Source organism: Panthera onca, chromosome C2, assembly GCF_046562875.1.
Source record: "Panthera onca isolate mPanOnc1 chromosome C2, mPanOnc1 haplotype 2, whole genome shotgun sequence".
NCBI lineage: Eukaryota > Metazoa > Chordata > Mammalia > Carnivora > Felidae > Panthera > Panthera onca.
The window spans coordinates 110,323,825-110,345,195 of record NC_138347.1 but is presented as its reverse complement, the minus strand read 5'-3'; the positions used below and the strand labels follow the sequence as shown (position 1 = coordinate 110,345,195).

At 42.6% G+C, this 21,371-nt stretch overlaps 1 protein-coding gene and 1 long non-coding RNA gene across 3 annotated transcripts in view; one reads left to right on the top strand and one right to left on the bottom strand.

The window, feature by feature from the left end:
- The window catches only part of ARHGEF26 (Rho guanine nucleotide exchange factor 26), a 127,871-nt gene extending 110,272 nt beyond the window's left edge, over nucleotides 1-17,599 (top strand). For both annotated transcript variants that reach the window (XM_060639026.3, XM_060639024.3), the window contains 4 exons: nucleotides 2,787-2,996; nucleotides 13,423-13,490; nucleotides 14,794-14,898; nucleotides 15,453-17,599. In XM_060639026.3, coding sequence (XP_060495009.2) covers nucleotides 2,787-2,996; nucleotides 13,423-13,490; nucleotides 14,794-14,898; nucleotides 15,453-15,595 — 526 coding nt within the window. In that variant the 3' untranslated portion in view covers nucleotides 15,596-17,599. The remainder of the gene's footprint in view (nucleotides 1-2,786; nucleotides 2,997-13,422; nucleotides 13,491-14,793; nucleotides 14,899-15,452) is intronic.
- On the bottom strand, nucleotides 7,927-15,458 carry LOC145712427 (uncharacterized). Its single transcript, XR_014135236.1, has 2 exons — nucleotides 15,345-15,458; nucleotides 7,927-9,838 (listed from the first exon to the last, which is right to left on the bottom strand). It is a non-coding gene; the product is annotated as an uncharacterized LOC145712427 (long non-coding RNA).
- Nucleotides 17,600-21,371: the final 3,772 nt, after the last annotated feature.

Here is a 21,371-nt window from a genome sequence, read left to right as displayed (position 1 = left end):
GGTAGACGTCCGCCACTGAATGAAAGAAATTCTAAGAAATCTTGAGCAAAGCGGCCTATCCTGAAATGCCTAGTGTAGTTGGGCATGAGGAGTTTCATTTTCTCATAGCTCCCCTGAGTTCACACATTTGCATTTATTATTAAATAAGGTGAATATTCAATATTGTTCCTAGAATATATTAGAATATATTGCATAGTCATCCATTTATTTAGCAGTTATTTGTTGAGCTTTCCCATGTTCAGCTGCAAGGGCACAGATGTGGAGTAGAGGGAGAGCTGTATCTAACCAGGGTTGGGATTTGCCAAAGAGATGAGCATGTATACACGTGGTGATTAAAACTACATCCCTAGAAATCCAAGCTGGGTAATCTAGTAAGCATAAAGGGTTCAAGGACAGGGGAAAGGTGGTAGAGTCAGTGGGCTAAAGAATCATTGGGGTTGAGGGGCGCCTGGGTGGCTCAGTCGGTTGAGTGTCCAGTTTAGGCTCAGGTCATGATCTCATGGTTCATGAGTTTGAGCCCCGTGTTGGGCTTTGTGCTGACAGCTCAGAGCCTGGAGCCTCCTTCGGTTTCTGTGTCTCCCTCTCTCTCTGCCTCTCCCCCTCTCATGCTTTGAATCTCTCTCTCTAAAAAATAAATACTCGTTAAAAACAATTTAAAAAAAAGAATCATTGGGGTTGAGGATTAGAAGAAGAGGGGAGTAGGAGAGACAGATGGTTGGAGAGGGTGTTTGACATTGGGATTACAGAGACATTGCAGTTGATTTCAATGACAAGGTCTAGGGTATGACGATGGTGGGGTAGCTGAAGGACAGAAGGTAAGATGGTTGGGGAAGGGGAAGTCAAGGAACTGACAAGCCGGGGTAATGGAAGTCTCCCCTGTGTGGAAATTCAAGAAAATAGTGTTGTAGGGGGACCATGAGCCAGCAACTAAACTCATAAGGGTAGATAACTCAACTGGGAGTCTTTCCTTGACTTTGATTATGAGATAGAGCCAGACAGCATGAACTTCAAAGCTAAGGACTTTTTGGGAGGAAGAAGTGATCACTGTCTAGCAGCAGCATGAGAAACCAGCTGATAGAAAGCCTTATGGGGAGGCCATGTTTTCTAGGGAGAGCCAAGCTTCTGTTAAGGCAAGAAGGTAAAGGGAGGGTTCAAGGCAGAGCTGAGGATTTATAAGATTTTGCTGGATTCCCTATATGAGGTCCATTTCTGGAGGACACAGAAGGGGTTCAGGAACAAGCTGAGGAGCTCAGGGAGATAGAGCCAGATTAGGTGTGTTCACAGTGCTTTGGGGATGAGATTCCAGGGGAATGGAGAATACTGGGATCATGGGCATAAGCAGGGATAGAGAAATCAGTCCTGGTGGTTTCTGAAGCAGGTGGTGAGGCTGTGTGTGTCAGAAGGATGGCTTAGGCAGATCTCCAAGGCTCTTCTTCCCTCCTGTGCCTGGTGGTTTGGAGGCTGGGACTGAGCTGTTGTTATCCAGAGCATGGGTAGGTTTGGGGCTCCCTCTTTATTCTGCGGACAGAGGGAAGACTAGGGAAGTGTGCCTGTTCGAGCATTACCACTATGCATGTGTGTCTCACTTGTAATACATTATCAAGTTCCAGGATAATGTAAAATGAAAGCTAGAGTTTAGCATTATTTGTTTTGTTTTTAAATATTTATTTTTTGGCGTGCACAAGTCACGGAGGGGCAGAGAGAGGGGGACAGAGGATCTGAAGCGGGCTCTGCACTGACAGGCCAACAGTAGAAAGCCTGAAATGGGCTCGAACTCAGAAACTGCAAGATCATGACCTGAGCCCATGTCCAACACTCAACTCACTGAGCCACCCAGGTGCCCCTAGCATTATTTAAAAAAAAAACAAACTTTTTTTTAATGTTTGTTTATTTTTTTGAAAGAGCACAAGCTGGGTAGGCACAGATAGAGAGGGAGACACAGAATCCGAAGCAGGCTCCAGGCTCTGAGCTGTCAGCACAGAGCCCGATGCAGGGCTCAAACTCACATACCACAAGATCACGACCTGAGCTGAAGTTGGATGCTTAACCGACTGAGCCACCCAGGTGCCCCTTCCCCAGCATTATTTTTAATATTGCTTTCAAACCTGAGATACAATTTATACATTGCAGAAAAATAGTAATTAACAGGCTTAATTCGGGAGGATTATGTTGATTCATAATCAGTATATATAATTCAGATTCTAGTTCATTTAAAAAATTTTTTTAACGTTTATTTATTATTGAGAGACAGACACAGAGCATGAGCAGGGGAGGGCTAGAGAGAGGGGGAGACACAGAATCTGAAGCAGGCTCCAGGCTCTGAGCTGTCAGCACAGAGCCTGACGTGGGGCTCGAACTCACAAACTGAGATCATGACCTGAGCCAAAGTCGGTTGCCTAACCAACTGAGCCACCCAAGCGCCCCTCTAGTTCATATTTTAAAATAAATCATTTTCAGGATGCCTGGGTGGCTCAGTCAGTTAAGCGTCTGACTCGGCTCACATAATCTCATGGTTCGTGAGTTCAAGCGCCGCATCGGGCTCTGTGCTGAGAGCTCAGAGCCTGGAGCCTGCTTCAGATTCTGTGTTTCCCTCTCTCTCTGCCCCTCCCTCACACGTGCTCTGTCTCTGTCTCAAAAATAATCATTAAAAAAGTTTTAAATAAATCATTCTCCTCCTATCCTTCCTTCCTCCCCATCACCTTCTCCCTGAATGTGACTTGAAAATGGACAGTGTCACAGTCTTACCCATTGAATTGTTGACATGTTCTTTTCCCTTTTCCTTCTAGTGAAGAAAGTTACAACGTCAATGATTATTCCTTAAGAGATCAGCTATTGGTGGAATCTTGTGACAACGAAGAGCTTAATTCTTCTCCAGGGAAGAACAGTTCTACAATGCTTTATTCAAGACAGAGCTCTGCCAGCCACCTCTTTACTCTGACAGTCCTGAGTAACCATGCGAGTGAGAAAGTGGAAATGCTGCTAGGGGCTGAGACACAGTAAGTATGGACAGGGATGGTTTCAGAATTATCTGGTGTCATTCTTCCCTAATTAATTACCCTTGGTCTGAGACTCTCTAAAAAACTGGTGAACAGTAGCTACTATGTATTTTTTTGCTGAGTACCTATTATGCCCTACACGCTGGGTCTAGGTGCTTCATGGAGAATCTCATCTTTGCACTGTGATCCTCTCAACATCTCGAGAGATGGGTGTTACTATTTTCATCTTCATGAATCCTGATGGATGCATTGTGCTTTAGGTGGTGTGCTTTTATATTTAGAAAGTGGTGTAAAAATCACTTTATTTTAATCATTGATAAAGATATGACCCATGAGCCATGGGTAGTTGACACCTGGTAGTTTCCATGTAGGCTGTAAGTTGTCCCAGGTAAAGGAGTTAAGGCCATTTTGCAGTCACCTGCCTTCAGCTAGACAGCAAAAGGCCTGATGATTTCTATCAAAAGAGATACTCGGTTTGGGGAAACATGAATGAATCCACTTTCCTATCAGAGTTGATGCCGAGGCTAAATCGAGAGTCCCGCTGTGTGTGTCTGCTGGCGTACTAGTGGTCATGGTGCAGTCTGTCCTCACACTGGATGGATGAAGGCAAGCGAGCTTAATTTTCAAGTCTACCCCCGTGGTTTGGTCCATTTAGAGACAGTTGACCGGTTTATTTGTTTGGAAGCTGGAGACCTCCTCTTGAAACAGTCATCACAGGCCGGTATTATGTTGGGTGGAACAGTAGAGGAAAGGGGAAGTTCTCTCACTCTTTATCCTCAGGGATCATCCTCCCACCCAAATCTGCCAAGGTTCCCAGGTGGTGTAATTAAAATGGATCAGCAGCTGGTGAATAACAACCCCGAGACTGTAGCAAAATCTTAATGAAAGTAAACCCAGAGAGGTGTCCCTACTTCTTAAGAGTATTTTAACAGTGTTTCTGGGTCATTAAAGAGAGACATCAGAAAAAGATTACAATTATAAAGCATCCATATAAAACGTTTTCAATGATCATTTCATATCTTTTTGGCACTAGAAGTAACTTTTCAAAGGCTAAAGAAAACCAAGAGGGATAGGTTGATGTAAACTCCATTTGAGATTTGAAAATTTGCCAAAATAGAGTATTCCAAATGAACTTGAGAGTTAGCAGAGGGAGTAAGAAAAGGAGCTTCATCCTGTGTTTGTTTATGAAACAAAGAAATGCCTTTTCTTAAGGTCCCGGAGCTCTTCCATGAAATTGCCGAAGGAGCCTGCAGCATTCCAGGCACATTCCTGTATTTGCTCCTCTGGGTGGGTGCTACTGCTGGTCTGTGCAGATGACCAGCATGAGACACACGTAAGACCAGGGCTCAGGAAGGCATTTCTTCAACTCTGGAAGTGATTAAACCTCTTGTCCAGTGAAGACAGACCCAGCCTTCCTCTGGGGAAGCCTCTCTTTAAAAGAGAATTTAGTATGTCTAAGCTTTGGATCTTATATGATTTTAAGGGTGAAAAGTCTTTAAAGGCTTTGGAGATGAGTGCTTATCCAGAGATTTTAGAGAATTCTCAAACAGATTTTCAGTTGTCAGTTTTAGTTAGTAATGGTGAAAGTGTTGCTGGTTTTGCTTTGTGTTTTCCTTTCCTCTGTGTTTATAAGGATTGTTTGTTCTCTTTCTTTTTCTTTTTTCGGATTGTTTGTTCTATATTCAGGTCTTGCCAACGTATCAGCAGAGCTTTTCCTGACTGTCTCTTTCATAATTTATGTAACCTCCACCACTTGTTTCTGAGATTATTCCAGCAAAGTAGGAAGTAAACCGACACGTCCAGTTCTTTTTATACCAAGGCTAGATCCTTTTCTGGGACATTCTGTAGCATTTGTTTACCTTCTTGCCTTTTGATGTTGCCATGGACTGAATGGTATATTCATTTCCTCAATCAGAAATGTTCTCCAGAATATTGAGTTATGTCACCCATAAATGATATGAGCCATGGGTCTGACTCCTATGTGTAGAACATTCCAGAGAGGCAGAGGTCTCCTTGGGTACAGGAGTGACTCCCTCACTCTCCTCCCCTCCACCACCAACTTAGGTATCAGTTGAAAAGTAAATAAACAAACATCTTTAAGCATACAAGGCATAAAATAGCATTTGTATTGAAAGAAAATGTTACAGCCAGGACGTACTTTCCTTAAAAAAAAAAAAAAACAAACCCCAGAAAACAATTCACTGTTTAAAAGTCTAGCAAATTATTATATGCCATGTTGGAAAAAGTGCAGGTCAGCCCTGGGCCGAAATGGTTTTGAGCAATCAGTTTTGGTCTACGTAGAATATTTTCTTTGCTTCTAAGATTTGCAAAATTTATAGGTGACTATATGTTTTTGAAGTTTCTTCTCTTGTATGTTATGTGTGATTAAGGTGGCCTATTAGCAAACTGGTTGAGAAAACCAGGTTTTCACCACCGTTTTGGCCTTTTAATATCTGTAGTACTTTATACTAGTTACTAATATCCTTTGTCTACTTATTCTTTGGTTTGAAAAAGGAGGTGGTTCATACCTAAATATTTACCTTCTTTGAAAAACTGTTGTCAACAGAGATCATGTGGGGATATACAGAATGTAAAATCAGCAGGAGGGGTGCAGCTATTTGACACAACAGTTCAGTCATTATAACGGTGAAATTGTAGTACAGATCAATAACTTTGATTACATAAAGAATGTAGAAAAGCTTCCCAAAAGGAAATGGGGTAAACATTGAGCATCTGGGATGTGCCAAATGGAGCCAGCCATAGAACATGAGGAAGGGTCCCATAGGGGTTTCTAGAGAAGGATAAAACTGAGCTGAAGTAAAGTGACCATACATCTTGGTTTCTTCAGGATCAGTATAATGTCTGTTCTGGCACAACTAACAATAGCACCCACTTTGACTCTCAAAGGTGTCTTGTTTAGACAGTAAAATATGTGGTGGCCCTAATTACTGGTTGGTACTCCACCTCCCTCATTTTTTCTCCCATATGTAAAATGAGACAAAGGTGATATGATTTGCCTGAGGTCATACAGGAAGTGAGTTGTTGCCAAAGCTGGGACTAGACCCTGACCCTCCTGAATCTAGTGTTCTTTCTGGTAACAAATTTGAATCTTCCTACTGAGATGCCACCAGTCAGACTGGTCCACCCCTACCTTGCCATTTGGCCCTTTTTCCCTGGAAGGGAAACTCCAGGAAGCCACTTGCTATTTCAATTTTTTTTTTAATGTTTATTTATTTTTGAGACACAGAAAGACAGAGCATGAACGGGGGAAGGTCAGAGATAGAGGGAGACACAGAATCTGAAGCAGGCTCCAGGGTCCGAGCTGTCAGCACAGAGCCCAACGCGGGGCTTGAACTCACGAGCCATGAGATCATGACCTGAGCCGAAGTCAGATGCTTAACCGACTGAACCACCCAGGCGCCCCGCCACTTGCTATTAAATGTGAGAAATTATTAAAACGTGAATTGTATTCTTAGGTCCATAGACTAAAAAGGAAAAACATTTGCGAAAACTCAGATGGTAAATTTAGGGCATCATATTGTTTCAATTCTATAATAAAAAACAGAATAGATGGTGCAGGAAGACTTCTCTGAGGTGACATTTGAACTGAACCCTGAGTGACAAGGGGAAGTCAGCCTGTGGGAAAATGCAGGGCCAGAATGTTCTAGGCAAAGGCAACAACAAATGCAAAACTTCTAGAGAAACGAGTTTGATGTTGTCAAACTTGGCTTGAACATCGTGAAAATGACTAGGTCAGAATAAACCAAGGAGAGAGTGGGTGGTCAAGAGGCCAACAGAGGCCAGATCATTTCAGAGCAGAGCTATTCCAGTATGGCCCGTGGGCCATCAGTCCTCAAACCATAACCTCCTGTGCATGAGGGAAGGAATTAAGAACTTAGAGCATTTCGACATTTCTCCATCAAAGCATGTGATTATTTTACCAGTTAATTCATTTTTGTTGTATTTCTAAGAACACTTGGTTCACAGTGGATGGGATAGGAGGTTGAGGTGGGGGGGGTGAGGACTGGTTCTTCACCACACGTATTTTGAGAAGCGTGTAGAGCCTTTTAAGTCATGGCAGGAAGTTCTCCGGAAGATTGGAATGGGGGCAGAAGAGAGCAAATAGGGTCCTGTTGCAGTAAAGGGGAGTCCTGGCAGTGGCTTGGGCTGTGGTCTGAGAGGGGAGATAGAAACACGATTATTTCGGAGGCAGAGAATAGGATGAATTTACGGATTGGATTAGTTGGGGTGGCTGTGAGAGACAAATTGATGATGTTTTGGATTTTAGGTTTGAGCAGCTAGTACCATGTTAAGTTGTTCCTTAAGGGTCTTCAATATGACTTCTTCCTCTGCGTCCCTGTTAAGGCTGTTCCATCGAAAGATGAGTAGTGGCTTCCTAGTTGCCCCATTCAACAGTCTTCCTTTCTTTACCTCCAGTGTCATTTCATTTTGTTGACCGTTCAGCTCATTCACCCTGACTCCCTTTTTGAGATTTTTTCTTCACTTGTTATCTGTACTCTCTTAGCTTTCTTTCCATTTCTAACCATCCTTATTCGCTCTCCCATCAGAAATGCAGCCTACCTGAGCCAGTCAGCTACCCACTGCTTTCCCTAAACACACATTTCTGTAAGTGGTAAAGTGGTACCATTGGCACCATTTCGAGTTGATCCAATCTGGAGACTGGTGTCATTTGTGATTCTTCCAGGTCTGAACAAATCTGTTATCTGCCAGTTCTTCCTGTGCAAAAGTCCATTGCATCTTTCCACATTCCCGAGGACAACCTGTGTATCGCTTCTCTTTTGAGACACCCTGTAGTGTCCTAATGATTCTCCTTCTCTCCAGTTTTGCGTGGTTTTATTACTAATCCCTACACTGAACTCCAGCTTTGTCTTTTGTCTCACTTTTGTCCGTGGCCAGTTCCCAATACATATTTTTGGGACTGACCCATAATTTAGTTAGCTTTTCTAGAAGGCAAGGTAGAATAAATAGTAACCATGTGTAGGGAAGTATCGCTTCCCTGTCAGTCTTTGTTCACTGTCCTTTTTGTGCTGCTGAGGCAAGTGTTCTCTACGTTCCGCTTGTTTTTCAAAGATTGCTATAAAGGATGTGGTTAAAATTTTCTTAGGATGTACATCTAACCCATGTAGATGGTGTTATCTCTGTCTGCCGTTCAAAATCTTAAGTCACATTGTTAATGAGACAGTAGTCTGTGAAAAGTACAAAAGCTTATCTTTTATAAAAGGACAAAGGACGAATATTTTACCGCTGTCATTCTTCTCCCTCTGGGCCTTTCTAGAGGAATGTGGGAGCCGGAGAGCCCCCATTGTCTGCCTTCATTAAGAGGAAGCACACACAGCTGCAGCTGGCACAGACCAGAGGCTGCAGCAAGTGGCGTCCTTGGCTTCCTGGGTTTACAGTGGAATGTGAATGGCATTTGGGCTCCGTGTATGCAGCCGTGAGACATCAGGACATGCTCAGTGACAAACGCACATTTTCTTTACCCATTGTGTTGAGCTGTAGGATATAATCACCTTAAACCATAATCAAAGATCCTTCTCAAAATTTCTCCCTCACTGAAAGAAGTAGAAGCCTTGTGAATGTGGCTGGTCCTGTCAGCCATCCAGGCGACCATTTCCTGGGCCTCCTCATAAAGGCGCATTGTTTGCCAGGGAGTCTGCGGCCTTCCTGCTTCTGTTAATGATTTAATTAACAACAGGAAGTAAGTGGAATAAAATTGTACATAGTATGTCTGACATGCTCTTGTACTTCATCCTCTAAAAAAAAAATAATCCACAATAGATGGTAATTTATGTGCAAAAATGTATTTATCATAGGTTGTAGTATTTTTCCCCTCGTTGAATCTGGAATCCACATCCAGGAATGATCTCTTACACTGCATAGTGCCCCTCAAAGCACTTGATCTTTTGTGATCGTCATCACCAGCCCCACTTCAACAGGAGCACAGGTGATGACATGGGTCTCATATCATCGAGGAAACAGATAATTCAAGAAATAATTGGCTTAATTATATGTCACAAAATCTGAATTTTAGAACCCTCTTAGTGGGCTAAGGGAATTGCTTTGCTTTGGTTAGATTTTTTGAATTAGGTAAGTTGTGAACATGTGTCCAGCTTTGTAAGATTTTGATGCACAGCATTCATCATGACATTTTTTTACCCTGTGGGTTTTCTTTCATGGATCAGAACTCATCTGGTTGAACTGAGTGTGTGAGGGAACGAACAAAAACAACCATCCTCACAAACCTGCTCTTTACAAAGGCTTGAAGGACTTTCCCCCAAAGGCCGTGGGTGTAGGAGTTTCAAAAGGAACCCCAGGTAAATTTGTAGGCTGTGACAAGAAACACAAAAGGTATCTGGCCAGCTGCCACTGTAAGAGGGACACAGAGAAGGTTCAACAGCCCCTGTCTGTTGTGCAGCCCTGCCTCTTTGTTTCAAAGCCTACTCTCCCATTTTTCTCAGTACGTATCTGTCTTTTCTAGCAGATGCCTGGCATTCAATGAGAAATCCAGCTTTGTGACTTAGACCTTTATGCAATTAAGTTTAAGCCTACTGTGCTTAATTGTATGAGAGGCAGGCCATGATGCTACCACATCTGACTCCTGAGTAGGGAACTGCAGGTGCTTAATTTTATGCTGTGCATGAAGAACACGGGTCTTAGGAAAGGACTCTACTTGCAGATATTTATGTGGAACGTCTCTTCTCAGTCTTCTTTCTCTCCCTGGGTGCCATGTGTTTTAAGCAGAGTGTTCTGCCACAGCCCACTGCATACTGTGCTGGATTTTGTGTTTGTTTGCTTCCCTCTCTGCTCCTTCACACTGAAGGCTGTGGAGAGCAAGAGACCCTGTTTTACTCACTTTGCAACCCCATCCTAGCACAGGGCTCATGCAAAGGCAGGAGGCGCTCAGTGGATGTTGGTCTAAGGGAGCAGCGTTCGGGTGTCTTGGACGTTGATGTGCCCAGGTCCACATGAGTGGCGTTACTTATTCTCTCACTTTATTTGGGCAAAGGGAAAAGTCTGCGAACGGGGTGTGGGATGGACTGTGGATTCATGTTGATTGTTTCATATTGTCCCTGGAGAAGATAGCTGTCTGCAAGTGAGCCCTGGGCTTGATATCTCAGTTTAATAATGGGTAGGTCTGTGCCCTGGCTTTTCTTGTTCTCAGAATTCCCTCTTACATTGAGGGAGTCTCCTCCCTGCTTTAGGGAGGCAGTGCTTTCTGCTTCATAGTGGGAAGCAGCTCCTTGGCAGGGCTCTGGGAGGCCCCGGGGAAAGTCGTGCGGTTTTGACGGCATGTAAGAGGGGGTGGGACTGGCTTCATTGAAGCCATGTCAAGAAGCGGCTCCTTTCAGTGAGGGCAACAAGGAGTGTCTTGTTCTGTCCTCTCGAGTCTCTGTGAGAGGCCGCCGTGTCTAAGGGATGCCATTAGCATCCAGGCAGCATGCCACACGAGTGAAAGGTTTCATCTGGATTTCTGGAAACTGTCTGCAGGGTCAGGCCTGTCACTGAAACTGGCCACTCGGTGCCAGAGGCGGGCTGTGCCTGGGAGTCTAACTGAAGGGCCGCAGACAGGAGTCAGGGCCGTGTGAAGACACACGGTAAGGCAAGGAGGAGGCTGACTTGTTTGGGAATGGCACGTGGATCATTTTAGATGTCTCTTGGTGAACAATTTTTCCATCTGTACAGTATTATTTAGTTTTCAGTTACCTTTGTACTTTGGAAATTTCCAGTTGAGCCCGAGTAAAAAATAGATCTTATATCTGACAGAGATGATATCAAGGATTTAAGTGTTGGCTTAAGATTATTTTAAAGAAGGCTGTGCTTTATAAAACTACTTGTTCCTTATAAAACCACCCGGAGGCCCTTTGTGTCCTATACTATTTTTGTTTTGTTTTTTAAAGCAAGCTGTATCATCAGTTTCTACACAAATTGTGCACATTATTACCTGATGCATCAGCTTGATTAGGGCTCAGCCTCATTTTCTTAACTAAGTCTGTCTTTCAGCACATCACAGTTTTCACCCTTCCTGACTTCCCTCATTACTTTGAGAGCACCTGATAGGGAGCATCACCTTCTAGATCCCAGGCTGCCTTCTTTTCTTTCTTCTTTTTTTTTTTTATTTTATTTTTGAGAGAGAGACACAGAAGCCAAAGCAGGCTCCGAGCTGTCAGCATAGAGCCTGACGTGGGGCTCGAACTCACGAGCTGTCAGATCATGACCTGAGCTGAAGTCGGATGCTCAACTGACTGAGCCACCCAGGCACCCCTACCTGGCTTATTTTCTGACTCCATCACTTAGCTGTGTCACTGTGAGCAAATGCTTATTAACACTCCAGCTTTGTCCTCTGGAGGGTGTGGGGGGGAAGAATGGTAATATTTAATTTCAGTATTGTCATAAAGATTAAATTAGATGGTACTCACCAAATACAAAAAAGTAGCACAGCTGGCACATAAGTGCTCTACTAACTATTTAGAACAAGACCCAATGCCTTACCTCCTGAAGTTTATGGCCAAGAGAAACAGACAAGCCACTAAATGGGGGTCAGTATGTGATGAGTGGTCATGATCATCCGGTTAACAGATCTTTATAGGCCTTGGTTATGTTCTGGAGATACGGCAGTGAACTGAAAGGGCAAGATGCCTGCCTTTGTGAGGCTTCCAGCTGGCCAGCAACGGGATAGGGCTGAGCAGAGGAGTGTGTGGGAGCAGAATTGGCAAACTGGATGGGGATGGAGGTGTGGGCTCCTGCATCAGAGGAGGCCAGCTGGAGGAGGTGAGGCTTGTGTTTGCAAGATTGAGTGGGCATGCTGAAGAATTCCATTATAAAGTACACGACAGGTAAAATGAGTCTCTGGTGGTGGTTCCCTTTGTGGGAGGTTATTGATGGGAAAGGGACACAAGGTTTTGGGTGCACCTACATAAGCACTCACAGATCTGTATACACTTAAGATTAGTGCATTGTTTTATGGATGTTCTTCATTAATGATGAGTATGAGGGGTGGAAACAGAGGTTCTACTTGAGAGTGGGAACGGGCAGGAAAGGGTGTGGAACAGCGTGGCATGCCCCAGGCTCACAAGCAGTCTGTGTGGAAGGATGCTTGAGGGGCGGAGAAGATGGGGCAAGGGTGACAACCATCTTTAGGTACAGGCTGTTACAGGAGAAAAAAATGTATTTCAAGTACGGGCATAAAGGTGCCCCTTCTTAAGACAGTGGAGTGCCTTATAAAAACTGACGACTTGTATCACTTGCCTTGGGACCTCCACACAGCCTTCTTTCTCATCCTTTAAATGGGCTTTTGGAGGATTACATGAAGTAATGGATGTCACATGCTTGTGTCTGCTATGTAGTATGGGTTAGTTACTAAGTGCCTCAAAGATTTTAAAGTGTGTGTGTGAGCCTTATTTACTTAATTGCAATCTTGATACTGGACCTTCGGAGGATAACTCAATTATGGAATAATGCTTATCTGAAACTTCTGATCCTTTAAATAATTGTTTTGTTTCATGTAATGATGGCTTTATATAAAAAGTCCCAGTTCATTTTTTCCCCTCAACATTTTTTTGGCTGTATTCATTAAGCCATTTTAAGCATTTGTGAACAGTCTAAAAACGTTCAAAGAATTTTTATTTCAATAAGGCTCATGTTTGGCAGTATTAGCTGTATAAAGAACTACACAACTTTAAATAGGTCAGGTTTCTCATCTTTGTGAAATGGTTTGAGTGTGGGGAAAGAAGAGAGTGTAGAGAAACTGATTTACTAGGAGTTTTTTTTAAATGAAATTCACTTTTTTGAAATGTTAAAATATCAGATTGAATATACTAAATATCTTTATGTGATTATGTGATAGTGTAATCAGCTCTTTATTAAATAGTGGTGTCATATGTAAGAGATGAATCACTGGGTTCGACACCTGTAGCCAAAACCACTCTGTATGTTAGCTAACTTGAATTTAAATTTAAAAAAATGTTGAGGGGCAACTGGATGGCTCAGTCGGTTTAGCGTCCGACATCGGCTCAGGTCATGATCTTGTGGTTCCTGAGTTTGAGCCCCCACATCGGGCTCTGTGCTGACAGCTCAGAGTCTGGACCCTGCTTCGGATTCTGTGTCTCTCTCTCTCTACATCTCCTCTGCTCATGCTCTGTGTCTTTCTCTCACAAAAAATAAACATTAAAAAAATTTAAAAATGTTAAACTTAAATTCTGTTTAATCAATGATTAGTCAAATTCATTCAGAATCTTTTAACAGTGTTGACTAATTTTCAGCCTAGATTCCCCAGGTTATCCTTTTTAAATAACTCATACACCACCATAACTCACTGGGGACTCTCTCCCTGTTTTCTGGGAATGGCCTTGCATTCTGTGTCCAGACATGTTGAATCTCTCAGTTGGATATGCTCTGTGTGTTTTAGGAGCGAGCGAGCCCGCTGGATCACCGCCCTGGGACACAGTAGCGGGAAGCAACCTCTGGACCGAACCTGTAAGTACCGGGAGGGCAGCCTGGTCTGGAATGTGGAGGGGCTGTGCCCCCTGCTGGACGCTGGGTTATTAGTGCTTAATGGCCACAATACCCACGCTGTAAGTTTCCTCCAAGCTTTCCTTCCTGTGGCCCTACGTCAGAACTGTGTGATCCCTGCCTTGGAGGTCAGGGGGTCTGAATTCAAATCCAAGGTGCAGTTCTTTGTTGCATAAACGTGGCCAATTGTTGCACAGCCTTCCTGAGCCTGTGCATCTGCAAGTCAGGGGTATCCCTATATACAATGCAGGGATATTGTCAGGATTAAGTTAAGTAACTTACATTGAAAGCTCTGCTTGTACTATAAACCTCTTCGATTTTCAGCAGTTGTTAGTGGGCAGGAGTTGCACGTTTAAGCCTTCTCCATACTGACAGTCTGAATCGAAGTGGAATGTATTTTTTAATCTTAAAGAAAATTATGTTACCATTCCTTTTGACCTTATTTATTAAAGTGATAACATTAAGAAAATACATTTCCTTCTTCTAGGGAAGTAGAAACTGATGCAGTAAATAAAGGGTGGTGTCATGTGCTTAGTAGCACCTTGACTTTGATTTTATGTTTTTCTGGATGTTTCTAGCTGGAAGGTCAAAACGAAAGAACTAGGGCAGCCAGAGTGGTTAGCTTGGAGCACTCAGAGATCATAGCTTTAAGCTTAGAGCCAAAGCTAAAGTGATTGGTTTAAAAGTTGCCTAAAATCAAGTTTTATATTTAAAAAAAATTAAGAACTCATGTCAGTATCAAGTCACTGAAGTTACAATTGTTATGAGCCAGCATGTTGGGAGAACTCGAAATATTGTTTGACTTTCAGTTGGAGCTCCTTTTATTTCTGACCTTATTTGGCAGCTTTCCTGTGCTGGTGAACTAGGGAAAAACGCCTGGGTGGGAGCCGGGAGAATGGGGGTACTGCAGATTTTATCACTAGTTGCATGGCCTTGGCACATCACCTAATCTGTCTGGCCTCAGTTTCCCCAATGCACAATGGCTGTTGTCTGCTTTATTATGTGACATGACTAATGGCTCCTTATCAAGGTTATTTTTGAGGGGATGCGTGCATCATAAAAGGCTTCTCTTGATCCTGAGCTTCTAAAGTTCTAAAGCTCTTAGCCAAATAAGACTGTTCGAGGAACAGAGTTTCTGCTTGATAGAAACTTAACTTGTTTCTGTCAAGCTGGCCTTGAATTGCACAGAAAGATTGAGTAAATATACTGTATTGATTTGTACCTGTTCTGCTACTGGGAGCTTAGTATGTCCCCTTTACCCCCGCAGCACTGACCCAGGTAGAAATCATTAGATCCTTCACCGCCAAACAGCCAGACGAACTCTCCCTACAGGTGGCGGATGTGGTTCTCATCTATCAACGTATCAGCGATGGTAAGTGGGGGTTCTTAGGAATACTCCTGGTGCAGCATTCAGGGTGCCATAGAACCAAAGAGTCTCATTTCATTATTAATGCTCATATTTCATATCCCTTTGGTTTGTTTGCTCATTTGCTCCTGCCTTTCCTGTAGCTACACCATTGCTTTTGTTTCTGAATAGGAATGCAGTCACATGGTGGATTATTCAAAAGGAACCATGTTTCCCTTCCTTCCTACTCCCCCAGTGACTTCTCATTTTGAGGTTCTTCCTTCCTCACTTAAGGAAAAAAAAAATCCTTTTCCTGCTGCCCCTACCTATGCACAGCATCCCCTTCTCCAGCCCAGCCCAAGCTCCCAGGCTCTTTTCAACCTTCTCCCTTCAGGGTTCCTGATTGTGTGCCACCTCGGGTATGTCATTCATTCCTCCTTGAGGCCCTTCCCTATGCTGCACTTTCTCCTCACCTTCCATCACGTCATGCACAAGCTGGGGTACATCCTCCTCAGCGCCAGGCAGGGTCCAGATTCATCCAGACACTCATTGCTTCATGAAGACTCTGTTCCTGTTTGCAGGCTGGTATGAGGGGGAACGACTGCGAGACGGAGAGAGAGGCTGGTTTCCTATGGAATGTGCCAAGGAGATAACCTGTCAGGCTACAATTGACAAGAACGTGGAGAGAATGGGACGCTTGCTAGGACTGGAAACCAATGTGTAGCCTCTCGACGGCCTTCCGTTACCGTGAGATTTGCACTACATCACAGCGGGCTGCTTGGTTCTGGGCCGGCTTTGTTGTGAATTTTAACACAGCCTGTTTAATTAAAAGAATGAAAACACTTGCCTTTAAGCTTGCCAGGTGGTTATGCTCTCTCATGAGAACAGCTACCAGTTAGTTCGCAAGGTTCGGTGTGTGCACAGTCATCCACTTGCAAACTTCCTTAGGTCCGCAGATAGCTGAGCAGTCCACTTCAGGGACCAGGCCACCTCTCAGCTCCTCCTAGGTTCACCATTTTCTGGCATTAAAAATGTATATTAGATGCTGTACCCTGGTATTCTCTTTCCTCACTTTGCCAAGGATGTTTCTGTCCCTCTTTTGACATTTCCTTTACATGGTTTTCCCAGTATTAGCAAGAGTTGTTTTTAAAGAATGCCCAGTTTTGTAAATATGTTTTCTGCCTCTTGTATCTTAGATGATTCTAATGCTATGAGGATTTCATAAGGAGCTGGTAGAGCTCAAAAGATGAGCTATTGAGTTTTTCTAAAATTCTTCCCAGGAAAGGGAAATTAACACTTGAATTTTTGCCACCTCTTTTCTCCTTAGGAGAGAAGCTTACTTAGGAGATTTTCTTTTTAGATTCACCTCACCCAATACTGGTATAGCCTGATAAAACTCGAGCTACTCTAATAAGATAGGATTTAGATGGTTCACATAAGTGACAAAATCCTGAATGTAGGACAGGGGTCGTACTTTTTTTAAAGATATTCCCAAATGAGCTGATAAACTGACATGAGGCTGCTTTGCCTTTAATAATTTTTTGCCTTTTATAATTTAATATTTTTGACTGTTCCTACTCCTGTTCCAAACAGGCAATTGGCTGAAATACAGTCTCAAGGAAGGTAAAATTTAGGCCTCACCAATGTATCGAGATGCCAGCCTGGTACCTAATTGAAGCATAACAGTTTGGTCTTAATGGGAATCCGTTTCATATGTCCTAAGGGTCTTGTTTGCTGGATCTGGAGGATCTCTTAACTGTGGGTGTCTACAGAACTTCATTTCTTCCATTGGTGCAAGGAGAGAGAAAAATCATTTTAATAGTACATTTCATAAGGAAGATGGAGAGAGGGGAAAGTAACTTTTACCGGCAGCTATGTTCCTCTCTACTCCATTTTTCTTCCACAAAGGGACAAAAACCTGGCAAAGGGTACATTATTCGAGGACTCAGATCTGTGTGTGACATGTCCCATCTACTGCCTGCCAACCAGGTACCCAGATCATGAGTGAAGTGAGTAAAGCAGAAGCACAGTGTGGTTGCTCAGTATGCTTGGCTCACACGGGGCCTTCTGGTCCTTTGTTTGCTCTCCTTTACTTATGCATACAGTGCTGGATGTAAAAGACATGCCAGGCCCTGAGTTCCTGGAGGTCGGGGCCACTCAGTGAATTGATGGCAAGAGATGTCTCCAGGTTGGTAAACAAGGCATTGGTCTCCTCTTTCATGTCACAGACCCTTTAGAGGAGAGGTTAAAAAGGTTGTAATCTAATTTCATGTGATGTTTGCATTTAGGAAGGAAAGTAAATTCATTGCTTGCAAAGGGGATCATTTCGTATTAGTTTCGCTAATACCCATTTGAAGCTAAAAAGCAACTATAGGAATCCTGTGAATTAATTTATAAGTAGAGATGTTAAACAGTTTTGGAAACATGTGCATTTTATAAATCAAAGCCTTATTTAGCAAGCAGTTAATACTGTTATTGGATAAAGTGTTATATAGCAGGTACTTAACATTATTCACAATGTTTGATTTCAACAGTGAATTGTAATTTTTACATGACACAGTACTGTTTTCAAACCTAGTTCCGTTTCTATGAATAGCTTCTTGGAATTGTACAAGGACTTCAGTGACCTGTGGAGAACAAAAATACTCATTTTTGTCTCAGTGAATTGATACTGCTTGTATACTTTTGGTGAAATAAGTGAATTTATAAAGATTTTGTATATACTTGTTCTTTAGTACTTGTGTGATTTAATTCACTATAGAATGCAGTAAGTATATAATTTGCTGAATTTTGGGTCAAATCAGAGGTCTATTCAGAAGGGATCTATAGCTAACGTTCGAGGCCACTGATCTTTCCTTGTTGGGTACATGGTGGCATCAGCTGCCCCAGAAGGCTGGGGCATAAAGAGCTGGGGGCCATGATTTCTTCTCAGTTTCCACAAAACTACACAACTGAACAGCCTATCGTAAGTAGTCTGTGGTTCCCGTTACATCTTACTCATTTTGGCCACCTAGTAGCCAAACCTTTGTGCTTGTGAAATTTCACCACTTTGTGAATCTTGGTGGAAGGCGAAGACTGACTCCTGTATTTTCTTTTACTGCATGACAGATTACGACAAACTTTATGCCTTAAGCCACACCCATTTATTATCTCACGGTTGTGTAGTAAGAAGGCCAATATGGCAACATGGCATGGTAGGTTCTCTGCTTAGTCTCAGTCTCACTAGGCTGACATCAAAGTGTTGGCTGGCTGCTTTCTCAGCCAGAGCTTGGTATCTTTCATGCTCATACCTGTGGTTGGCAGAATTCGGTTCCTTGTAGTTGTAGGACCAAGAACCCTGCTTTTTTGCTGGCTGCCAGGGGTGGGGGTTGCTCACAGCTTCTTGGACCTGTTCCTTCATCTTCAAGGCAGCCGTGGCATGTTTAATCTTTTTCACATTTGCAATCTGACTCCATCGTACGCTACCAGCTGGAGAAAACTCTGCTTTTAAGGAACTCACATAATTATTAGACCTACAACAGGATAATCACTCTTAGGATTAACTCAGAATAAACTGATTTGGGACCTTAATTAGATCCACAAAATTCCTTTACCATGCAACATCACATAACCACAGATGCAACACGTGGGGGGAGGGGGCAGGGATAATGTGGGTCATCTTAAAACTCTGCCTACACCACCACTTGTAAATCGTAAAATGCTAACTCGTTCTCCTGTATCATGTATCTAGTCATAATACAGCCATGTGATAGGAAACACCAATCAAAGGCATCTTTGTTGGATTTTTCCTCAAGCCGGTGATGGAAGAGGAAAGAGATGGGTATACCTTCTCTGAACCTAGCAAGATCCATTCCCCTCTTTACTCCATCCTCCATATCCCAAATTACCGCTGCGTTTTCCCTGGACTGTAGAAAGCAGCAGAGGCAGAGCCACTTGGGGGACTGCAGTGCCAAATAACGCAGGGCAGAGTTTAGTGCCTACAGTTATCACTCTTGTGCATTAAATCTCCAAAGGGCTTGGTCTGGAGTGAGGATATGAACTTGGAGGACCGCAAACTTTGCTCTTTGGGCTTCTAGCACACTGAGGTCCTGACAAAAGCAAGTTAAGCCTTACTCTGCAGGAAGCTAGCATCCTCTTAGTTCTCAGTTATTTCCAAGAACAATTTCTCAAAAGGTTCCACAAATTAGCAAACATTGGGAGACACAGCATCAACGATACAGAAAAAACATACTTACAGGGACTCTAGTGAAATCATTACATGCATAGAACAATTATAACCACCATCTTTATAGAGATAAATCTCAGCCAAACTTTAAAATGCAACACAGTACAAAACAACTGTAAGAAGCAACTGAGGGGGGGAAAAAACCCACCACCACTAGAAATTATGGAACTAGGTTTAACAGATTAGGTAGTTGGTGAACTGGAAGAGAGGCTAGGAGAAACACCCACAAAGAAGCATATAGAGAAGAGATAAGGAAAATGAAGAGGTTCATTTGGAGTCACATGTGAGAGTGGAGAGACAGGGAGCATTGGCAAAGGGACTGTACCTTTAGAAACTGCTCTGACTGGTCATAGGATGCAGGCTGTCCGCAGGGGGAAGGGGCCTTGGGTAAAGTGATTCCCATCAGTTGAGGACAATTCCTATAGAGGGCTGACGGGTGAAGGCAGTCATCTGACAGCACTTGCAGCAGCTAAGGACATATTCCTTCAGTCCTGAGGGAGGATCTGGGCAGAACATCCCAATATTCACAATATTTACTACATGTAGCTATGTCAATATTAGACAAAATAGGTTTTAAGATAAAAGGTATGACTAGGGACAGAGAGACCCTAGATAATGATGCAAGTTTTATTGAACCAGGAAGATAAAATCCATGTATATTTTCTCTCAATAATATGGTCTCAATATATATAAAACAAAAATTGGGAGAAATTTAAGAAATTAATCAAAAATCATAGCCTGTAACACTTTAACTCTCTCATTTGCTACATAAAAATAAAAGTGTAGAAGGAGATAAAAATCAATGAAAGTGTGGGAGTTCTTAACGATAATTTAAAATTTAATAGGCATATATAGAACACCACAATTTAAGCATATATGTTCTTTTCAAGAACACACAGAATATTAAAACATTTGACCATTTCCTGGGTCATAAAGCAAGTTTCAACAAATTTTAAAGGACTGAAATTGTATACAGAGTTCTATGATTACACTTGGGTTAGAAATAAGTAATAAAAATAAACAACCACTTGGAAACTTAGACTTAAATGTAAAACACAAAGCTGTAAAACCCTTAGAAAGTAACACAGGAGGGGTGCCTGGGTGGCTCAGTCAGTTGAGCGTCGACTTCGGCTCAGGTCATAATCTCACAGTTTGTGGGTTCAAGCCCTGCATCAGGCTCTGTGCTGACAGCTCAGAGCCTGGAGCCTGCTTCGAATTCTCTTCGGATTCCATGTCTCCCTCTTTCTCTGCCCCTGCCCCGCTCACACTGTCTGTCTCAAAAATAAACATACATACACACATACATAAATAGAAAGTAACACAGAAAATCTAGGTGATCTTTGGTTTGGCAGTGACTTTTTTTTTTTTGGACAACCAAATGCAGGATGCATGAAAGAAAAAAATTACAAACTGAACCTTGTTAAAATAAAAAAATATCTGCTCTGTGACAGAAGAAAAGATAATCCAGAATAGGAGAAAATCTTGCAAAATACAGACCTGATAAAGCAGTGGCATCCAGAATATACAAAGAACTCTCAAATCTCCACAATTAGAAAACAACTCAATTAGGAGAGCCTGACTGGCTCAGCTGGGGGAGCATGTGACTCTTGGTCTTAGGGTCGTGGGTTCAAGCACTACACTGGGTGAGATTAATCTTTAATAAAATCTTTGAAAACAACTTAATTAAAAAATGGGTTCTTTGAAAAGGTGAAATACAACTGATGCACCTTTTAGCAAGACTAATAATAAAGAGAAAATTACCAGTGTCAAGAATGAAAGGGGACATCATTACAGATTCCTCAGACGTTAAAAGGATAAAGAGATATTTAAACAACTTCAGACTCATAAATTCAACAACTAAGATAAAATGGGCCAACTCATGGAAAACCACAAACTACCAAAGCTCTAAATAGTCCCCTAACTACTAAATAGAATTTGTCTAAAAACTTCCGAAAAAGAAATGTCAGGTGCAAACAGTTTCACCGGAGAATATTTTTTATAATTTTACTTTATTCTGAGAGAGAGAGAGGGAGGCAAACAGGCAGAGAGAGGGAGAGAGAGAGAATCCCAAGCAGGCTCCATACTGTCAGCGCAAGGCCTAATGTGGGGCTCGAACTCACAAACTGTGAGATCATGACCTGAGCCGAAACCAAGAGTCAGACACTTAACCACTGGAGCCACCCAAGGGCCCCTCACGGAATTCTTACAAGCATTTAAGGAATTAACACCAATTCTATACAAACCTCTTTCAGAAACTGGAAGAGTAAGACTTCCC